The following is a 16101-nucleotide window of genomic DNA, read 5'->3' on the forward strand; positions in this document are numbered from 1 at the left end:
ATTCTAATCACATTTTGCAACATCTGACTAGCCTTGTCAGTTACGGTACTTCAGTTATAGATCCAGGTTGCTTTTAAATGAATTCATGGTTTCTTTCTCAACCATCAAACCAGACATTGGAGAGGCCCATCACCCTCTGAGTAAAACATTTTCTTAATGTCTTAATTAATCCTGTCAGTAGTCTTAAATCTGTGGCCCACTAGAAGAAGCCTGTCTGCCCTGTCCACTCGAATCCAAACCCTTCGTTATTTTGATCTGCAATAAGCATCCTTGCCTGCAGCATCTGAGATAGACAACATTGGCGGAGTCACATGAGTACCTGATGCATACATGGTGGGTGGTGTCCCACGTATAATGATGCGCGCACACACACACACACACACACTCTCTCTCTCTCTCATGCAGACTGTCTCTCATATGGCTCCCATACACAGCCACATGCACCCTCTCACAGACTTATACTCTTTTACACTCACACTCACACTCACACAGACACAGACACACACACACACACACACACACACACACACGTATATGTTTGTGGCGTGAATTTGTACACCCCTGTCCAACACCGGCACCTCCAAATCATGACCAGTCTAAAAGGGGCAGCCAGGGGTTTATGAATAGTATAAGTCAAATTGAAATCAGGATACCAGTCCCTTTAACAGGACTGGAATGTTTAACCTTTATTATTATTGACAGAAAATGTGAGTGCATAGCAAGCGAGGGCATGGCTTGCTGACCTTGGTGAAGGGACTTCCTTATGCACTTTTTCGTTGTTCGCATAAGATTAATCATGACCAAAACAGGAGTAAGTTAGGTTTTCATCGCACCATTATTTGACATGGAGAATCACACCTAGTCTGATTTGATGTCATCAGAAAGGGTGTGGTGTGCGGTGGCGTGCTGTGTGCAGATGAACTTGCATCAAAATTTTCTTCCACCGAATACATGATTCCCTTGATTTAGGTGAATCTTGATTTACAAGTTTGAGTTGTTTATATCTTGAATTCTTTCAGAAAGTGAACCATTCAACTTTCCTTTTTTTTATCATTTGCAATAAGTCTTAATATATCACATTCTGATGAGGGGTCTTGGCTGGCTTGTTAAATAAACAAGCAGTTAAACGTACCATTGGATGCAGGAGGTGGGAAAGTGCCTGGATGAAGTTGACGGAATGATGGGAAATTTGGAGGAGGAAGTGTGGGCCAGTTCTTGTACACAGCTGATTCAATTAAATGTGAAGGCCTTTTTTTACAATTGCACACATTATAATGCAACAGGGCTGACTTGTGTTTTACCCGCATCAAGCATTTGGGCTGCTGTGCAGTTTAGGCAGGCGTGATATTGGTATCTGCATTTAATCCATTTAGCTAGATTAAATCCTCAAACAGGGTTGGGATGGATGTTTGTGGAGGGATTAATTAAAATAAAGGAATGCTTGCTTGAAGAGGTGCTGGTGGTGTGAGATGAAAGGGGAGAGCAAATGAAAAGATCTAGGAAGTCAAATAATATGAAGACACAGAAAAACCCTGAACCATCTTAAATTTGTGTGGCAATAAATAGCATTTTGTAAGTAGCTCAAGAATCTTAAGAGCAAGTTAATAACCGATTAAAAACATGTTACAAATCTCTTGTGTCTTGTTTTCAGTTTTCTTAGCATTATAGTGCAGTCATTTATTTGAATAGGGCAGAATTTAATTTTGTGACACATTTGTATATTGTTACTGATTTATGTTTTTGTTTGCAGTATACAACATGTATATGGAGCTCAACATCCACCATATGATCCTCTGTTACATGCAAAGTAGGTGTGAAAATTATTATTCCATTGGTATAACTTAAGTTATTTTGAGTTCATCAAGGTTAGAGTATTATTGCTGGAGACTACAACATTTTCATGCATTTGGTACTGACTTTGTGATCTGCTCAGCTAGATTGATTTTGAAGGAGGGCACATTTTGGCAGCAAGTTCCTCTTTGATCGTAGAGGCACAAGAGACTGTTTCTGAATGTTTTTTAGTGTTTCTGACAGATTGGCTTTGTATGACACTGTATAAGCAACTGAAGGACGCTGTAAGTATTTTTGAACAAGGAGAATATCTTTGTGAATAGACTGGACTTTGACTATGATAGGTCAGTTCAGTGTGGCTAAACTCAAATGTTGCTGACATATTTACTTCGTCAAAAATAAAAAATGTAAACATAAGTTGATTGCTAATTGAAATCTGTTTATTAATGTGTATTTTAAGTAAATAACATTCGATGCTGCCATAACTTCACTTAACCTAACTATGGTGGAGCTGTCTGTACTATTTTGTGACTTCTCTGTTTTCCACAGCATTCATATGTTCAAAGTAAGATAACTAAAAATCATGGAATAAGAAAATATAATTTGGCTGAGGATTTAATTTTTCTTAGCACCTTATCATTTCACCTTCTGTGAGATTTCTGCAAAATTTCTTCCCAAGACTCAAAGTGACCTGAAGAAACTTGTATATTCCTTTAAATTAAAAGCTCCACTTCATTTAATTGAGAGCATTTTAATTTTTCAATCCTGGCCAAAACTTTCATTGTGCAGAGGCATCATGTTTTAAACTACCTTTGTTCATGTTTAATTACATGTATCTGACCGTCAAGTTCGAAAACAAATCCTTATTCAACATCCATTGTACTCTGAATATATTCTACCTAAATGCTAACCTGGAGGGTAAGAGAATTATTTTTCAAGCTTGGGATAAATTGAGTTCAGGGCTTTTGGTTTATCTTATCCTTGGAATGCTTCTCAGTACATGAATCCTTTTGAAGGCTGGGTGCATGGAATTTAGATCATTGATGATGGTGACAGCAATGAGCTCTATTGACAGAGCAATCTAGTTTCAACTTGCAGCAAATGGCATTAAAGTGCATTCAGTATTTGACTCTGTTGAAATTTGTTCCAATCATTGGTTGGCACTAGAATGCTATTATTTTCAACTTTTGCAAACTCTGTATTTGCACATTTATGTAAAGTTTGCATTTGTAATGCCTTCAGTTTTATTATGATAATCTCTAGCTGAGTGAGCAAAATATTGAGAAACAGCTGAGAACTACATTTCAATTTTAAAATTGATCCTGGTGTATCTGAGACACCAGAAAATTGCCTTTGCATGCAAGTATAATTGGAGAAATTTTGACCAGTGTTGGCCTGGGACTTTTTAAATGTAATGCTGCAAGTGCACTTGTTAACTGGCGACAGTCATGTTGAAGAGAGGATGTAAATGCTAAACGAGGTTTGGACAGTTTTGGTCAGAAGTAACAAGACATTTCAATAGTATCCAAGAAGTTATTAAATATTTCTCCAGTAATGATCTTAAGTTAGAAAAAGGAATTGGAAATCTGAAACATAGCACTGAGTAACCAAAGGCTATGAATCTTGTTTAAAAAAAATGCCTATCTGAAAACATATTTCATATTTATCTGAAAACGTATTAATATTAATGACAAACATTGATGCAGTATTAATTCTTTGGCCAACAGCTTGCTCAAAGCAAATTCAAAGCCACAATCTCTATCATTAAGGACAAAGAAGATTACAACTTTCCAAGAGTTTGAGAGTATTACAAGTGATGCTTGGGATGTTGGTGATGATGATGATGAACTCTTAGCAATGGCTGCTCAGAATCTGAACACAGATGTTGTAATGGAAACGGCGAATAAAGTACTTCAGATTCATAGTAAACTGCAAGAACAGAAGCAGCAGGACAACCAACTAGAGACATTACCTGCTCGATTAGACCATTTGGAACAAGCAGACAATAAAACTGACAGAGTAAAGCCTACCAGTGCAGTTGAACTTAATATATCAGGTAATTTGAGCTACAAAATCCCATTTTATTCATGTTAACCTTTCTCTGCCACTTTGGCATTCAAATTGAACCTTTCCAGGATTGGGCTGGGTGGTGGTGTTCTTGATTTTTGGGAAAATGAAGAATTTTGGTTGCACGAATGTCTCTCTTAGAAGTGTAGTTCTCCTGTACCTTCATATTAGCATTTGGCTGAAAACTTTTCACTCCTTTGCTTGTCGAAAATGTGCCTTCCTCTGCCTTGAAAGCATTTGAGGAAAGAAGTTCCAAAGGCACATCACCTTTTGTGAAGAATGTGTCTTTCTCCTCATCTGTCTTAAGTGGCTGACACCTTTTTTTTTTAAAAGCAGTGACCCCATAGTGGCCTAATTTCTAGATGAGAATACCACATCCTTTCCACATATGTTTTGTCAATCTTGTCAGGACATTCAAGATCTTATGTTTCAGTTAAGTCAATTACTCTTAAACTCCAGTGGATATAAGCCTCGTCTGTCCAAACTTTCCTTTTAAGATAAACACCCATTCCCGGTATTTTTCTAGGAAACATTCTCTGAATTGCTTGGAATGAAATTACATCTTTTTCCTAAAGAAGGAGACCAGTAATGTACACAATACTCCAAAAGTGGTCATACCGACACCTTTTATAACTGAACCTTTACCTCCTACTTTCACATTCCGTTCCCTTCACAATAAATGCCATTGTTAGCTTTCCGAATTACTTGCTGAACATACACAACCTTCTGCTGTCCATGCACTAGAAAACCTAGCTCCTTATGCATCTCAAAGCTCTGCCAGCTCATCATTTAGATAAAACACTTATTTTTGTTCTTAATTCTAAAATGCATAGTTTTATTTTTCCACATGATACTCCATTTACTAGATCCTTAACCTATCTCTATCTCTTTTCCAGCTTCCTTATGTGCTCTTTACAATTTACTTTCCACCAATTGTTGGCTTGTCAGCAAAATTAGCAACACTATCTTCACTCCCTTCATCCACATTATTTATGTAAGTTGTAGAACTTTGTGGTCCCACTACTGCTGCTTGTGGCCACTACTTGTTAAACCTTGCTAACCAGCAAAGTATCCACTTACGTATGCTCTGTTTCCTGTTAGCAAGCTAATTTCTTCTGTCCATGCCATTTTTTAGCCCATGCATGACAAGATTATCATTTCCGTGTTAACCTTTGATGTAAAACTTTATCAAATGCCTTTAGGAATTTAAAGTACAGTACATCGACTGATTTCCCTTTGCTCCCTCAGAAGTCTAAGAAATTGGTTAAAATGATTTCCCTTCCACAAACTGTGTTGATTCTGCCTCATTACCACAAACCTTTCTAAATGACTTGTGGTAGCATCTTTAAAAATCACTTACATCGTTTACGTGTGTACAAGAAAATCTTCTGATTCAGTATGTGGATGTACCGACTGGAGAAAATGCAAAACTTGGCCTATCTTTGGGAAATAAGGCAGGGCAAGTGTCTGAGGTGTCAAAGAGAGGTCACTTTGGGGCCTACGACGATAATTCTATTAATTTTAAAATAGCGATGGGGAAGGATAGACAAGATCTAAAAATTGAGGTTCTAAATTGGATTAGATTAGATTACTTACAGTGTGGAAACAGGCCCTTTGGCCCAACAAGTCCACACTGACCCTCCGAAGATCAACCCACCCAGACCCTACATTTACCCCTTCACCTAATACTACGGGCAATTTAGCATGGCCAATTCACCTAACCTGCACATCTTTGGACTGTGGGAGGAAACCGGAGCACCCGGAGGAAACCCACGCAGACACGGGGAGAACATGCAAACTCCACACAGACAGTTCCGTGAGTGGGAGTTGAATCCGGGTTTCTGGCGCTGTGAGGCAGCAGTGCCACCGTGCTGTCCGTACCACCAATTTTGATGGTATTAGGTAAGAACTTGCAAAAGCCTAGTGGGGGCAGATTTCCACAGGTAAAAGGTTGGCTGGAAAATGCAAAGCCTTGAGGAATGAAATGAGAGGTCAGAGACACTATATTCCTGTGAGGGTGAAAGGTAAAGCTGGTAAGTGGTAGGGAATGCTGGATGACCAGGGACATTGAGGTTTTGGTGAAGAAAAAGAAGGAAGTATATGTCGGATCTAGACAGCAGGGTTCAGTGAATCCTTAGAGTGTAAAGGTAGTAGGAGTATACTTGAGAGGCAAAGCGGGGGCATGAGAAAGCTTTGGCAAATAGGGTTAAGGAGAATCCAAAGGGTAACCAGGGAGTAAATAGGGCCCCTCAAAGATCAGCAAGGCAGCCTATGTATGGAAGTGCAGGAGATGGGGGGATAGTGAATCAGTATTTTGCATCACTGTTTACTGCAGCAAAGGACATGGAAGATACAGAAGGTGGGGAAATAGTTGGTGCCATCTTGAAAAATGTCCATATTACAGAGGAGGAGGACTTGTTGATGTCTTAAAATGCATAAAGGTGGATAAATCCCCAGGACCTGATCAGGTGTACTCAAAAACTCTGTGGGAAACTTTGAAAGTGATTGGTGGACTCCTTGCTGAGAGATTTGGATCATTGACAGTTGTAGGTGAGGTGCCGGAAGCGTGGAGATTGTGTAACATGTGCCACTATTTAAGAAAGATGGTAAGAAAAAGCCAGGGAACGATGGACCAGTGAGCCGAACATCAGTGATGAGCAAGTTGTTGGAGAGAATCCTGAGAGACAGGATTTACATTTATTGGAATAGGCAGGGACTGATTAGCGATAATCAACATGATTTTGTGCATGGGAAATCATCTCTCACTAACTTGATTCCATGTTTTGAAGAAGCAACGAAGAGGATTGATGAGGCAGAGCAGTGCATTGCAATCTATATGATCTTCGATAAGACGTTTGAAAAGGTTTCTCGTGATAGACTGTTTGGCAAGGTTAGATTATATTGGATACGGGAAGAAATAGCCATTTGGATACAGAACTAGCTCAAAAGTAGAAGATAGGGGGTGGTTGTGGAGGGCTGCTTTTCAGACTGAAGGCCTGTGACCAGTGGACTGGATCAAGGATCAGTGCTTGCTCCACTGCTTTTCATCATTTATATAAATGATTTAGATGCCAACATAGGAGGTAAACTTAGGACGTTTGCTGGTGACACCAAAATTGGAGGTGTAGTGAAGAAGGTGACCTTGGAGTATAATGGGATATTGATCAAACAGGTCAATGGGCTGAGGAGTGGCAGATGGAGTTTGCTTTAGGTGAATGTGCGGTACTGCATTTTGGAAAGGCAAATCTGGGCAGGACTTATACACTTAACGGTAAGGTCCTAGGGAGTGTTGCTGAACGAAGAGACCTTGGAGTGCAAGTTCATAGTTCCTTGAAAGTGGAGTCTCAGGTAGATAGGATAGTGAACAAGGCGTTTAGTATGCTTTCATTGGTCAGAGTATTGAGTACAGGAGTTGGGAGGTCATGTTGCGGCTGTACAGGACATTGGTTAGGTCACTTTTGGAATATTGTGTGTAGTTCTGGTCTCCCTCCTATAGGAAGGATGTTCTGAAACTTGATAAGGTTCAGAAAAGATTTACAAGGGTCTTGCCAGGGTTGGAGGGCTTGAGCAATAAAAGCAGGTTGAACAGGTTGCAGTTGTTTTCCCTGGAGTGTCAGAGGGTGAGGGGGGTGACCTTAGAGAGATTTATAAAATCATGAGGGGCATGGATAGGATAAATAGACAAGGTCTTTTCCCTATAGTGGGGGAGTCCAGAACTAGAGGGCATTGGTTTAGAGTGAGGGGGAAAGATTTAAAAGGGTCCCAGGTGCACTGTTTTAATGCAGTGGGTGGTGTGTGTGTGGAATGAGCTGCCAGAGGAAGTGGTGGAGGCTGGTACAATTACAACATTTAAAAAGCATCTGGATGGGTATATGAATAGGAAGTGTGTAGAGGGCTATTGGCCAAATGTTGGCAAATGGGATATGATTAATTTCTGATATCTGGTCGGCATGGACGAGTTGGACCGAAGGGTCTGTTTCCATGCTGTATATCTCTATGACTATCATCTCATGATAAATGTTAAGCTTACTTGCCTGCCATTTCCTGCTTCTTGGCTTCCTCCCTTTCTGAATGTTGTTTTCCAATCTAATAAGACTGTCCCGAATCTTGGATAGTTTTGGAAATTTAAAACAATGATCAGCATCAGTACCAATTTCTTTTAAGACCCTTGAATGTCTTTCTTTTGGATCCAGAATATGTCAACCTGCAACTTCAATAATTTGCTCATACCACTTCCATGGTGATTGCTGTTTTCTTGCATTCCTTCGTCCCTTCTAATTTCTAACTTGTAGCTATCTGTGGTATGTTACTTTTGTATTCTTCATATTGAAGACTGATGTGAAATTCCTGTTCATTAATTATCATCTTGTTCTTCATGCTTAATTCTTCACAGTGGCTTTCAGTAGAACCTATGTTCATTTTGTTAATTCATTTTAAAAATATTTATTCAAACAATTGCAATCTGTGTTTATATTTCAGATGAACGTTCTCTTACGAGCTAATTTTTCCTTCTTTTGCTGTTCATTATATTTTTGTCCAGTCTTCTGCTGTCCACCAGTTTTTGCCCAATTGTGTCGTCTTTTTAGACTTAATACCTTCTTTAATGTCCTTAATTAACCACAAAGGGTGTGTCTCTATCCCCTGTGGAATTTTTCTTTCTTGTTGGAATGTATTCATTCTGTGGACTCTGAAATATCCCCCTGAAACATCTACTATATCTTTCTTGATCTGCCCCTCAACCAAATTTGCCAGTTTGCTTCAGTTATCTCTGGTTTCGTGTCATCATAAGTGGCCTTTAAGTATGAGATATTTACCTTGGCTCCATTCTCCTCTTTTAAACTGAAAGCAAAATTCAATCATATTATGGACATTGGTACTAAGTTGTTCCTTTGTTGAAATTATTAATAAATCGTATCTCATTTCACATTGCCAGGTCTGTTATAGACTGCTGTCTGTTGAGTTTCACAATGTTCACAAACTAATCCAAGAATGTTGTGTAATCTCATCTAGGCTGCCTTTGCTCATTTCATTATTTTATCTATGTTTTTAAATATAATTCCTCCCTGATTATTATCATACCTTTCTGACAAGCTCTCATTCTTTCTTCCCTATATTGCATCCTGTGATGAGATGAGAGAGTATGTATATTTTTTCCCCCAAGTGAATTCTTGCCTTTATAATTTCACATTTCCATATGAATTGTTTCTCCATTCTGGTTTTCTAAACTTTGGTGATCCTTCTCTATTCTGCTAAAGAATGCCACTTTTTCCTAGGCCTGTACATCTCTATGACTCTAAATGTCTTTGTCCTTCAGTTTTCACGCCTCAATCTTTGTCATCCTGCACCATATTTCTGTAATGGTTATCAGATCGTGTGAGTTTTTTTTCTGTTTGTGCTACAATTCGTCTATCAATTTTCAGTGTTATGTGCAGAGCTTTTACTTTTGTTCTTAATCTCTGGCTTTATCTGTTGATTTACTATCATTTCTACTCTATACCACTTCCTGCCATGGTGTTTGCACTCTAGTTTAAATCCTATCTACCTTTAGTGATGCAATTTACCAGAAGACCAGCTCCAGTAAAGTAGACATTGTTTGTCTCAACAGAGCAGCCCCCACTTTCTGGCGTACGAGTATCTAAGTACTCCATGAATCTGAACCTACTTGTATCACATCAGTTTTTGAGCCACGCATTGATCTCCCTTATCTGATTTGTTCTATGTCATTTAAAAATGGCTCATTTAATAATCTAGAGATTGTCAACTTTGTGATTCTGTATTTTAATTGTGTTTTTAGCTCCTTCTGCTGATTACAGTGAACCTTTTGTTTTTGGTCGTGTCTATGTCATTGGTACTATCATAGATCATGCTGACTGGATCTGTCCCTCTCACTATAAATTCCTGTCCAGCCCTGAGCAGATCCTACGCTGATACCAGGCAAGCAACACAGCCTTCAGGACTTGAGATTTGTGCCTTCAAGTAATATAGTCAATCTTCCTCTCTATGTTGTCTGTTGTGACCTCTTAATCTGTTCTCTAGTCGATTGGGTTTCTGTACCATAAGAATGATCTTATCTACCCTTCAATGCTCAATCTCATCTAACCAGACTGAAAGAGTTTCAAATATATTGGACAGTTGCAAACTCTGAAGCTCTTGTAGTCCTGCCATCTGGCTTTCCTTGCCACTTTAGCTGCATTCACACTCCCTGGTCACTGACCACTAATCACATCACAGGTCCGTAAAGTAAGTGATGTAACTGACTCCTGACACAAAATATTCAAGGTAACTCAATGTGATATTAAAGGTAACTCTAATCTTTCATGATGTGTTGCAATGTGTGTTGTTTGGCCTCAGCTCAAAGTCTGTGCAGAAGTTGCTTGAGTTGCAAATGCTTTCTGTGGACATGTTTCCTATGAATCATACTGGTGTCGAGGAGCATCCACGTGGACTAGCCCTTGAAGAATATAAAAAAAGCAGGGAAGAACTTAAACAAGGAACTAAGAGGATTAAAAAGGTTCATGAAATGTCCTGGGCAAGTCGGGTAAAGGAAAATCCAAAGGCATATGTATATTAGAAGCATGAGAGGTAGTTAGGGAAAACATGGGTCCACTTGACAAAGAGAATTTATGCATGGAGACACAGGAAATGGATAAGGTCATTAATGCGTACTTCACATCGATTTTACCAAGGAGAAGGACATGGATGATAAGATTAGGGAGGGGTATATTAATATTCTAGGGCATTTTGATATTAAGAAGGTGATGTTGGGTGTCTTGATAAATATTAAAGTAGTTACGTTCCCTGGTCCTGATAAGATCTATCCCAGGGTATTGTGGGAGGCAAGGGAGGAGATTGCTGTGGCTTTGACAGAGATCTTTGTATCCTCATTAACCACAGGTGAGGTCCTAGAAATTGGAGAATAGCCAATGTTGCTCCTTGTTGAAGAAGGGCAACAGGGATAATAAAGGAAATTTTAGGCTGGTGAGCCTCGCATCAATAGCAGGGAAATTATTGGAGAAGATTCAGAGGGACAGATTTACTTATTTGGAAATGAATGGACTTTTTTGGGGATAGTCAGCATGGTTTTGCGCGGGAAAGTTTTGTCTCTCAAATTTGTAAGTTAGCTCAATGGATTCAGGATGAGCTTGCCAATTGGGTACAAATTTGGCTTAACAGGAGATAGTAGTGGAGACTTTTTCAAACTGGAGACCTGTGACCAACTGTGTTCCACGGGATCAGTGCTGGATCCACTGTTGTTTGTCGTTTATATAAATGATATTAGATGAGAATTTAAAAAGCGTGGTTAGTAGGTTTGTGGATGATGCCAGGATTGGTAGTATAGTGGACAGTGAAGGGCTATCTAAGATTGCAAAAAGATCGAGATCAATTGGATCATTGGACTGAGGAGTGGCAGATGGAGTTTAATTTGGATAAATGTGAGTTGTACATTTTTGAAAAACAAACACAGACAAGACTTACACAATTAAAAGTAGGACCTGGGTTCATGTACATTATTCTTTGTCACACATAGCTGAATGCTTGCCTTCACTGCTCAAATCTTTGACATAGGAGTTGGAATGTTATGTTGAGGATGTACATGACATTAGTGAGGCCTCTTCTGGGCTACTGTGATAGTTTTGGTTAAAGGAGGAATATTATTAATCTGCTGAAGGTTCAGAAGTGATTTACCAGGGTGTTACCTGGAATAGAGGGTTTGACTTAAAAAGAGAGGCAGAATAGGTTGGGACTTACTTCATTGGAGTATATGAAGTTGAGAGGTGATCTTGCAGAGACTTATAAAGTAATGAGGGATGTCGAGAAGGTGCATGGCTGATGTCTTTTCCCAAGGGTGGAGGATTTCAAGACTATGTGGCATATTTTTAAGGTGAGTGGAGAAAGATTTTAAAAAAGACATGAGGCAATTTTTTTATATAGAGAGTGGTTCATATGTGGAATGAACCTCCAGAGAAAGTGGTGATGCAGGTACAGTTACAACATTTAAAAGACATTTTGGTAAGTGCATGAATAAATAATGTCTGGAGGGATATGGGTTCATGCAGCCAGGTGGGATGAGTTTAGTTTGGGATTGTGGTCATCATGGATTAGTTGGACTGAAGGGTCTGTTTCAGTACTCTATGATTCGATAAATTTGATTGAGTTTTTTGAGGAAGTGACCAAGATGATTGAGGGTGGGGCTGTCTATATTTCACAAGGTTGCTCACGGGGCGGAGTTTAAAGGAGATATGCAAGGCAAGTTTTTTTTATATGGAGAGTCTAGTGGATGCCTAGAATGTGCTGCCAGGGGAGGTGGCCGAAGCAGATACGATAGTAATGGTTAAGAGGCGTTTAGACAGATAAAGGTGAGGAATAGAAGGATATGGATCGTGTGCAGTTGAATAGGATTGGTTTCGAGGAGCACAGACATGTTGGGCTAAATGGCCTATTCCTGTGTTGCACTGTTTCATGTTCATACTGCAGCTGTTTCATATTCTGCTATCCTATATGTGCTAATTATAACTTAGTTTTTTTTAACATATTTTACCTTGGCACCTGTTCTATACTATTTTAAATCTTTAAAAATAGAATATACCGTAACTTGTTAACAGATACTTAACGAACATCTTACTTTGATAGTTAGCAAAAGCAAAGGAGCATCACCTCCCCCTCTCTCAATTGCTGCTCCAACATCCACCATTCTTTTCAAAGTTGGGATGACCTGTTTCTGTTTAGTAATTTTAAGTTAGTCTAGCCCTTGGCACCTTAACAAAAAATAAATAATCTGGTTTTCTTATTTAATAACTTCAGCTGCTGTCAATTAGAGCTTGTACATCCTTACTTAAAGTCTGGATGAATTTTAGAATTTAAATAGTAACTTTGCAGTGAAACATTTAAAGGTGAAATGCATACAATATGAGATTTTGGAAAGAGTCTAAGATCCACCGTTGTGGGTAAACCATGGCAAGCTACCTTTAATTCAGTTACTTATGAAGAAATCCCACAGGCAATCAAGTGCTAAAACAATAATTTAAACTTTATTCCATGGAGCAACCAAAAGAAAATCCCTCAAGTAACCAAGTTAAGGCTCGCAGCTCAAATTGGCTATTACCCAATGAATGATGGAATTTAACTATGATTCCAACTGACAGTGTCAGTATCTGTCTCTGTGCCCAGGGTTTGATCCATGTACAGTGTTGTTATAGAGTCATAGAGATGCACAGCATGAAAACAGACCCATCGGTCCAACCCGTCCATGCCGACCAGATATCCCAACCAGATCTAGTCCCACCTGCCAGCATCCGGCCCATATCCCTCCAAATCCTTCCTATTCATATATCCAGCCAAATGCCTCGTAAATATTGCAATTGTACTAGCCTCCACCACTTCCTTTGGCAGCTCATTCCATACCCATACCACCCTCTGTGTAAAAAGGTTGCCCTGTAGGTGTCTTTTATATCTTTCCCCTCTCACCCTAAACCTATGGGAAAAGACTGCCTATTTGTTTGAAATCCTGCGGAAGAAGAGTTCTGGTGTTGGATTCTTAAGCAGAATGCTTTTTGTCCGTTGGGTCTATGGGGTGACATTTTTGATATTTCAGATTCTTTCACCCAAATTATTGGCTACTCCTTTGGAACCCCTGGTCTGTAGCTTGCCTTCTGATCAGAAGTAACTCCTCCTTTCCTTGTTACACTCTGTGTTAGCTGTCTGTTTGAAAACACAGCTTTCCTTTGATTAACTCCTTAAATTCTTCTGCAGGGCACTGAGTTGTCCTTGTGGCAGAAGGCAGCCATTCGTCAAGCAGATGTCAGAACAGTTTTGTTCGTGTAGCTTTGACGGCAACTCCCAGGCATGGTTAATTGCTGTCAATTCCTACATAAGTTTGTCCTTGTCCTTTTAATAGTTTATTCCAGACAGAGTTATTGCTGCTTCTTCCTGTCTATGTTTGATTTGATCTTTGATTCTTTCATTCCAGGAACAGTTATTAAAGTTCGGAAGTTTATAATATCACACCACCTTCGTCCCAGCACTCAATTTTATGTCCACCAATTCAACACAAAATAATTGATTAGCTTCTGATTTGCTAAAATTTTACATGATACTTTGATGTTTTAGGTCTAATCGTAATGATTTATGAGATCATGTGATTTTCTTTTAGGTTATTGTCCTTCTCCTTTATTGTCTCAGATATTTGCAATCACTGTTATAGCTTGCATTTCCTTGGCTCTCAACTAATTTTGTAATTGTTGCCCATTTTCTAAAGTTCAGGTATAATGTGTCAGATTCAAATATTTGAACAAATCTGGAAATACTTCCAAATTTAACTGCTTTCTATATCTTTTTGTTCCATGTATGTTTATTGATGATAATTTTGAATACTTTCAAATATTTCAAAAACCCATCCAGGTGATGCTGTATAATGTAATCAACAAGCACACTATTCTTCCTAAGTTCTCAAGTTAAGAGTTCTTCCTGCTCTGTCTGTGTGAATGCTACAAGAAATATATTTGGATAGTTCTAAAACTGTTTCTGTGTATATAGGTCCTTGTATCAGAACTCAACTTTAATTATCTTATCAGAGTTGATTTGCTTTTGAATTGGTTTGAACTTGTGTCTCGTTTTTATTGTGCTTTTCTCTTTATCTTTTGTAAAGAGAGGCAAACACGTAGGTGATACAGTTTGCAATTCTACAGACTGTATATAGAACAGGAATATCTTGTAAAGATCTGTTGTTGGTGCTGATGACGCGATTTGGGTAAGAACATGGAATAAAAATTGCAGAGATGTAGGTTGGGTTATTGATTGGATGCAGGATAATAGGACTGATTGGATTATTCTTTGGAGTCAGCACAGACTTGATGGAACAACAGCTCCCTTTCTGACCATGCTATTCAATGATTAATAGGAATTAATTTTGGCTACTCAGCCCCCTGAGCCTCTTCTGTCATTCAATAAAATTACGGCTTATTTCTACCCTAAAGTTCATCCATTTTTTGACCATGTATCCTTTTATATCTACTGATTGCAAACATTAACCTCAGATTTGAAAGTAATTGAACTGACATCCACTGCTTATTGTGGTCAAAAGTTACACCATCTTTATGTTGTTTCCTAATATGTCTCCTGACTCATAATTTAACAATATGCCTGTGTATCCTCTAATTTTTGTTCATCGGCAAAAGTTGTTTTTCTCTGTCTTATCATTTCCTTTCAAAATCTAAATCGTCAATCAAATTATCCCTTAATTTCGGGGAAATATACCAGCCTAGTTGATGTAAAATCTCTTCTCAATTTAATTGTTGGAGCCTTAGAAATATTCTTGTGAATAAGTGCTTATTAAACTGTATATAGCACTTCTATTACTCAGGAAATGGCATAGTCTCGTCTCTTGTATTCAAGCCATCTATTTGGAAAGAGTTACATTCCATTTACTTGTTTATCATTTTTCGTACCTACAGTTATCAGTGTATACATACTTGAAAACTTCTCCTTGCTTTCTGCATTTTGGATCACCTTATGTTTACTTTTACTGAAATCCACCTGACAGTTTTCCCCGTTTGCTTAATCCATCAATCTTATAGATTTATGCACCTGTGCTGTTCTACCAATTTGTAGTGCATTTGCAAACCTGGATATGTGGCTCTCTATTGTGCAAGCTAAGTCATTAATAAATAGAGCATAAATCCTTGCGGGCTGACAGCAGTCACTTCCTCCCAGTTTGATTACATTACCATTATCTCTGTACCACCTCAGCAGTATTCTAATCAGGTCAATAATTAGCTGTTAGTTCCATAAATTTGAATTTTAGCAAACCATTTCTTATGTAGATCCTCATTGAATGCCTTCTAAAATGTTCAGAGATATTTCTGTGTCTACTACTTTAGTTACTAGCTCAAATACTATCCTCAGAAGGAAGCAGGCTATGACCAGTTGTTGCAATTACTTAGATGACATTCAGGCTTGAGTGAATAAGTGGTAAGTAATGTTTGTGCCATGTCAGGTAATGACCATTCACAACGAGCAATTTTGGACACCTCCCCTTCTCTTTGAATAGCATTTCTGTTGCTTATTTCCTCCATCATCAACTTTGTGGAGTTTGCTATTGGCCAGAAACTTAACTCAGCATAAGTACTATGACTACAGCAACTGTTCAGACATTAGATATTCTGGGGCAAATAATTCATCACCTTATTTTACCCTGGCAAGCCCCTTAAGAACTCTGTATGTTTCAATGAGGTCACTTCTCTTTCG

The 16101-nt window shown here is 38.7% G+C and overlaps 1 protein-coding gene across 3 annotated transcripts in view; it reads left to right on the top strand.

Annotated features, from left to right (window-relative positions):
• tbc1d22a (TBC1 domain family, member 22a) overlaps positions 1–16101 on the top strand; it is a 365228-nt gene that overhangs the window by 8591 nt on the left and 340536 nt on the right. For all 3 annotated transcript variants that reach the window (XM_072562565.1, XM_072562566.1, XM_072562567.1), the window contains exons 2-3: positions 1751–1807; positions 3519–3847. In XM_072562565.1, coding sequence (XP_072418666.1) covers positions 1751–1807; positions 3519–3847 — 386 coding nt within the window. The remainder of the gene's footprint in view (positions 1–1750; positions 1808–3518; positions 3848–16101) is intronic.

This window comes from Chiloscyllium punctatum, chromosome 44, assembly GCF_047496795.1.
Source record: "Chiloscyllium punctatum isolate Juve2018m chromosome 44, sChiPun1.3, whole genome shotgun sequence".
NCBI classification, from domain to species: Eukaryota; Metazoa; Chordata; class Chondrichthyes; order Orectolobiformes; family Hemiscylliidae; genus Chiloscyllium; species Chiloscyllium punctatum.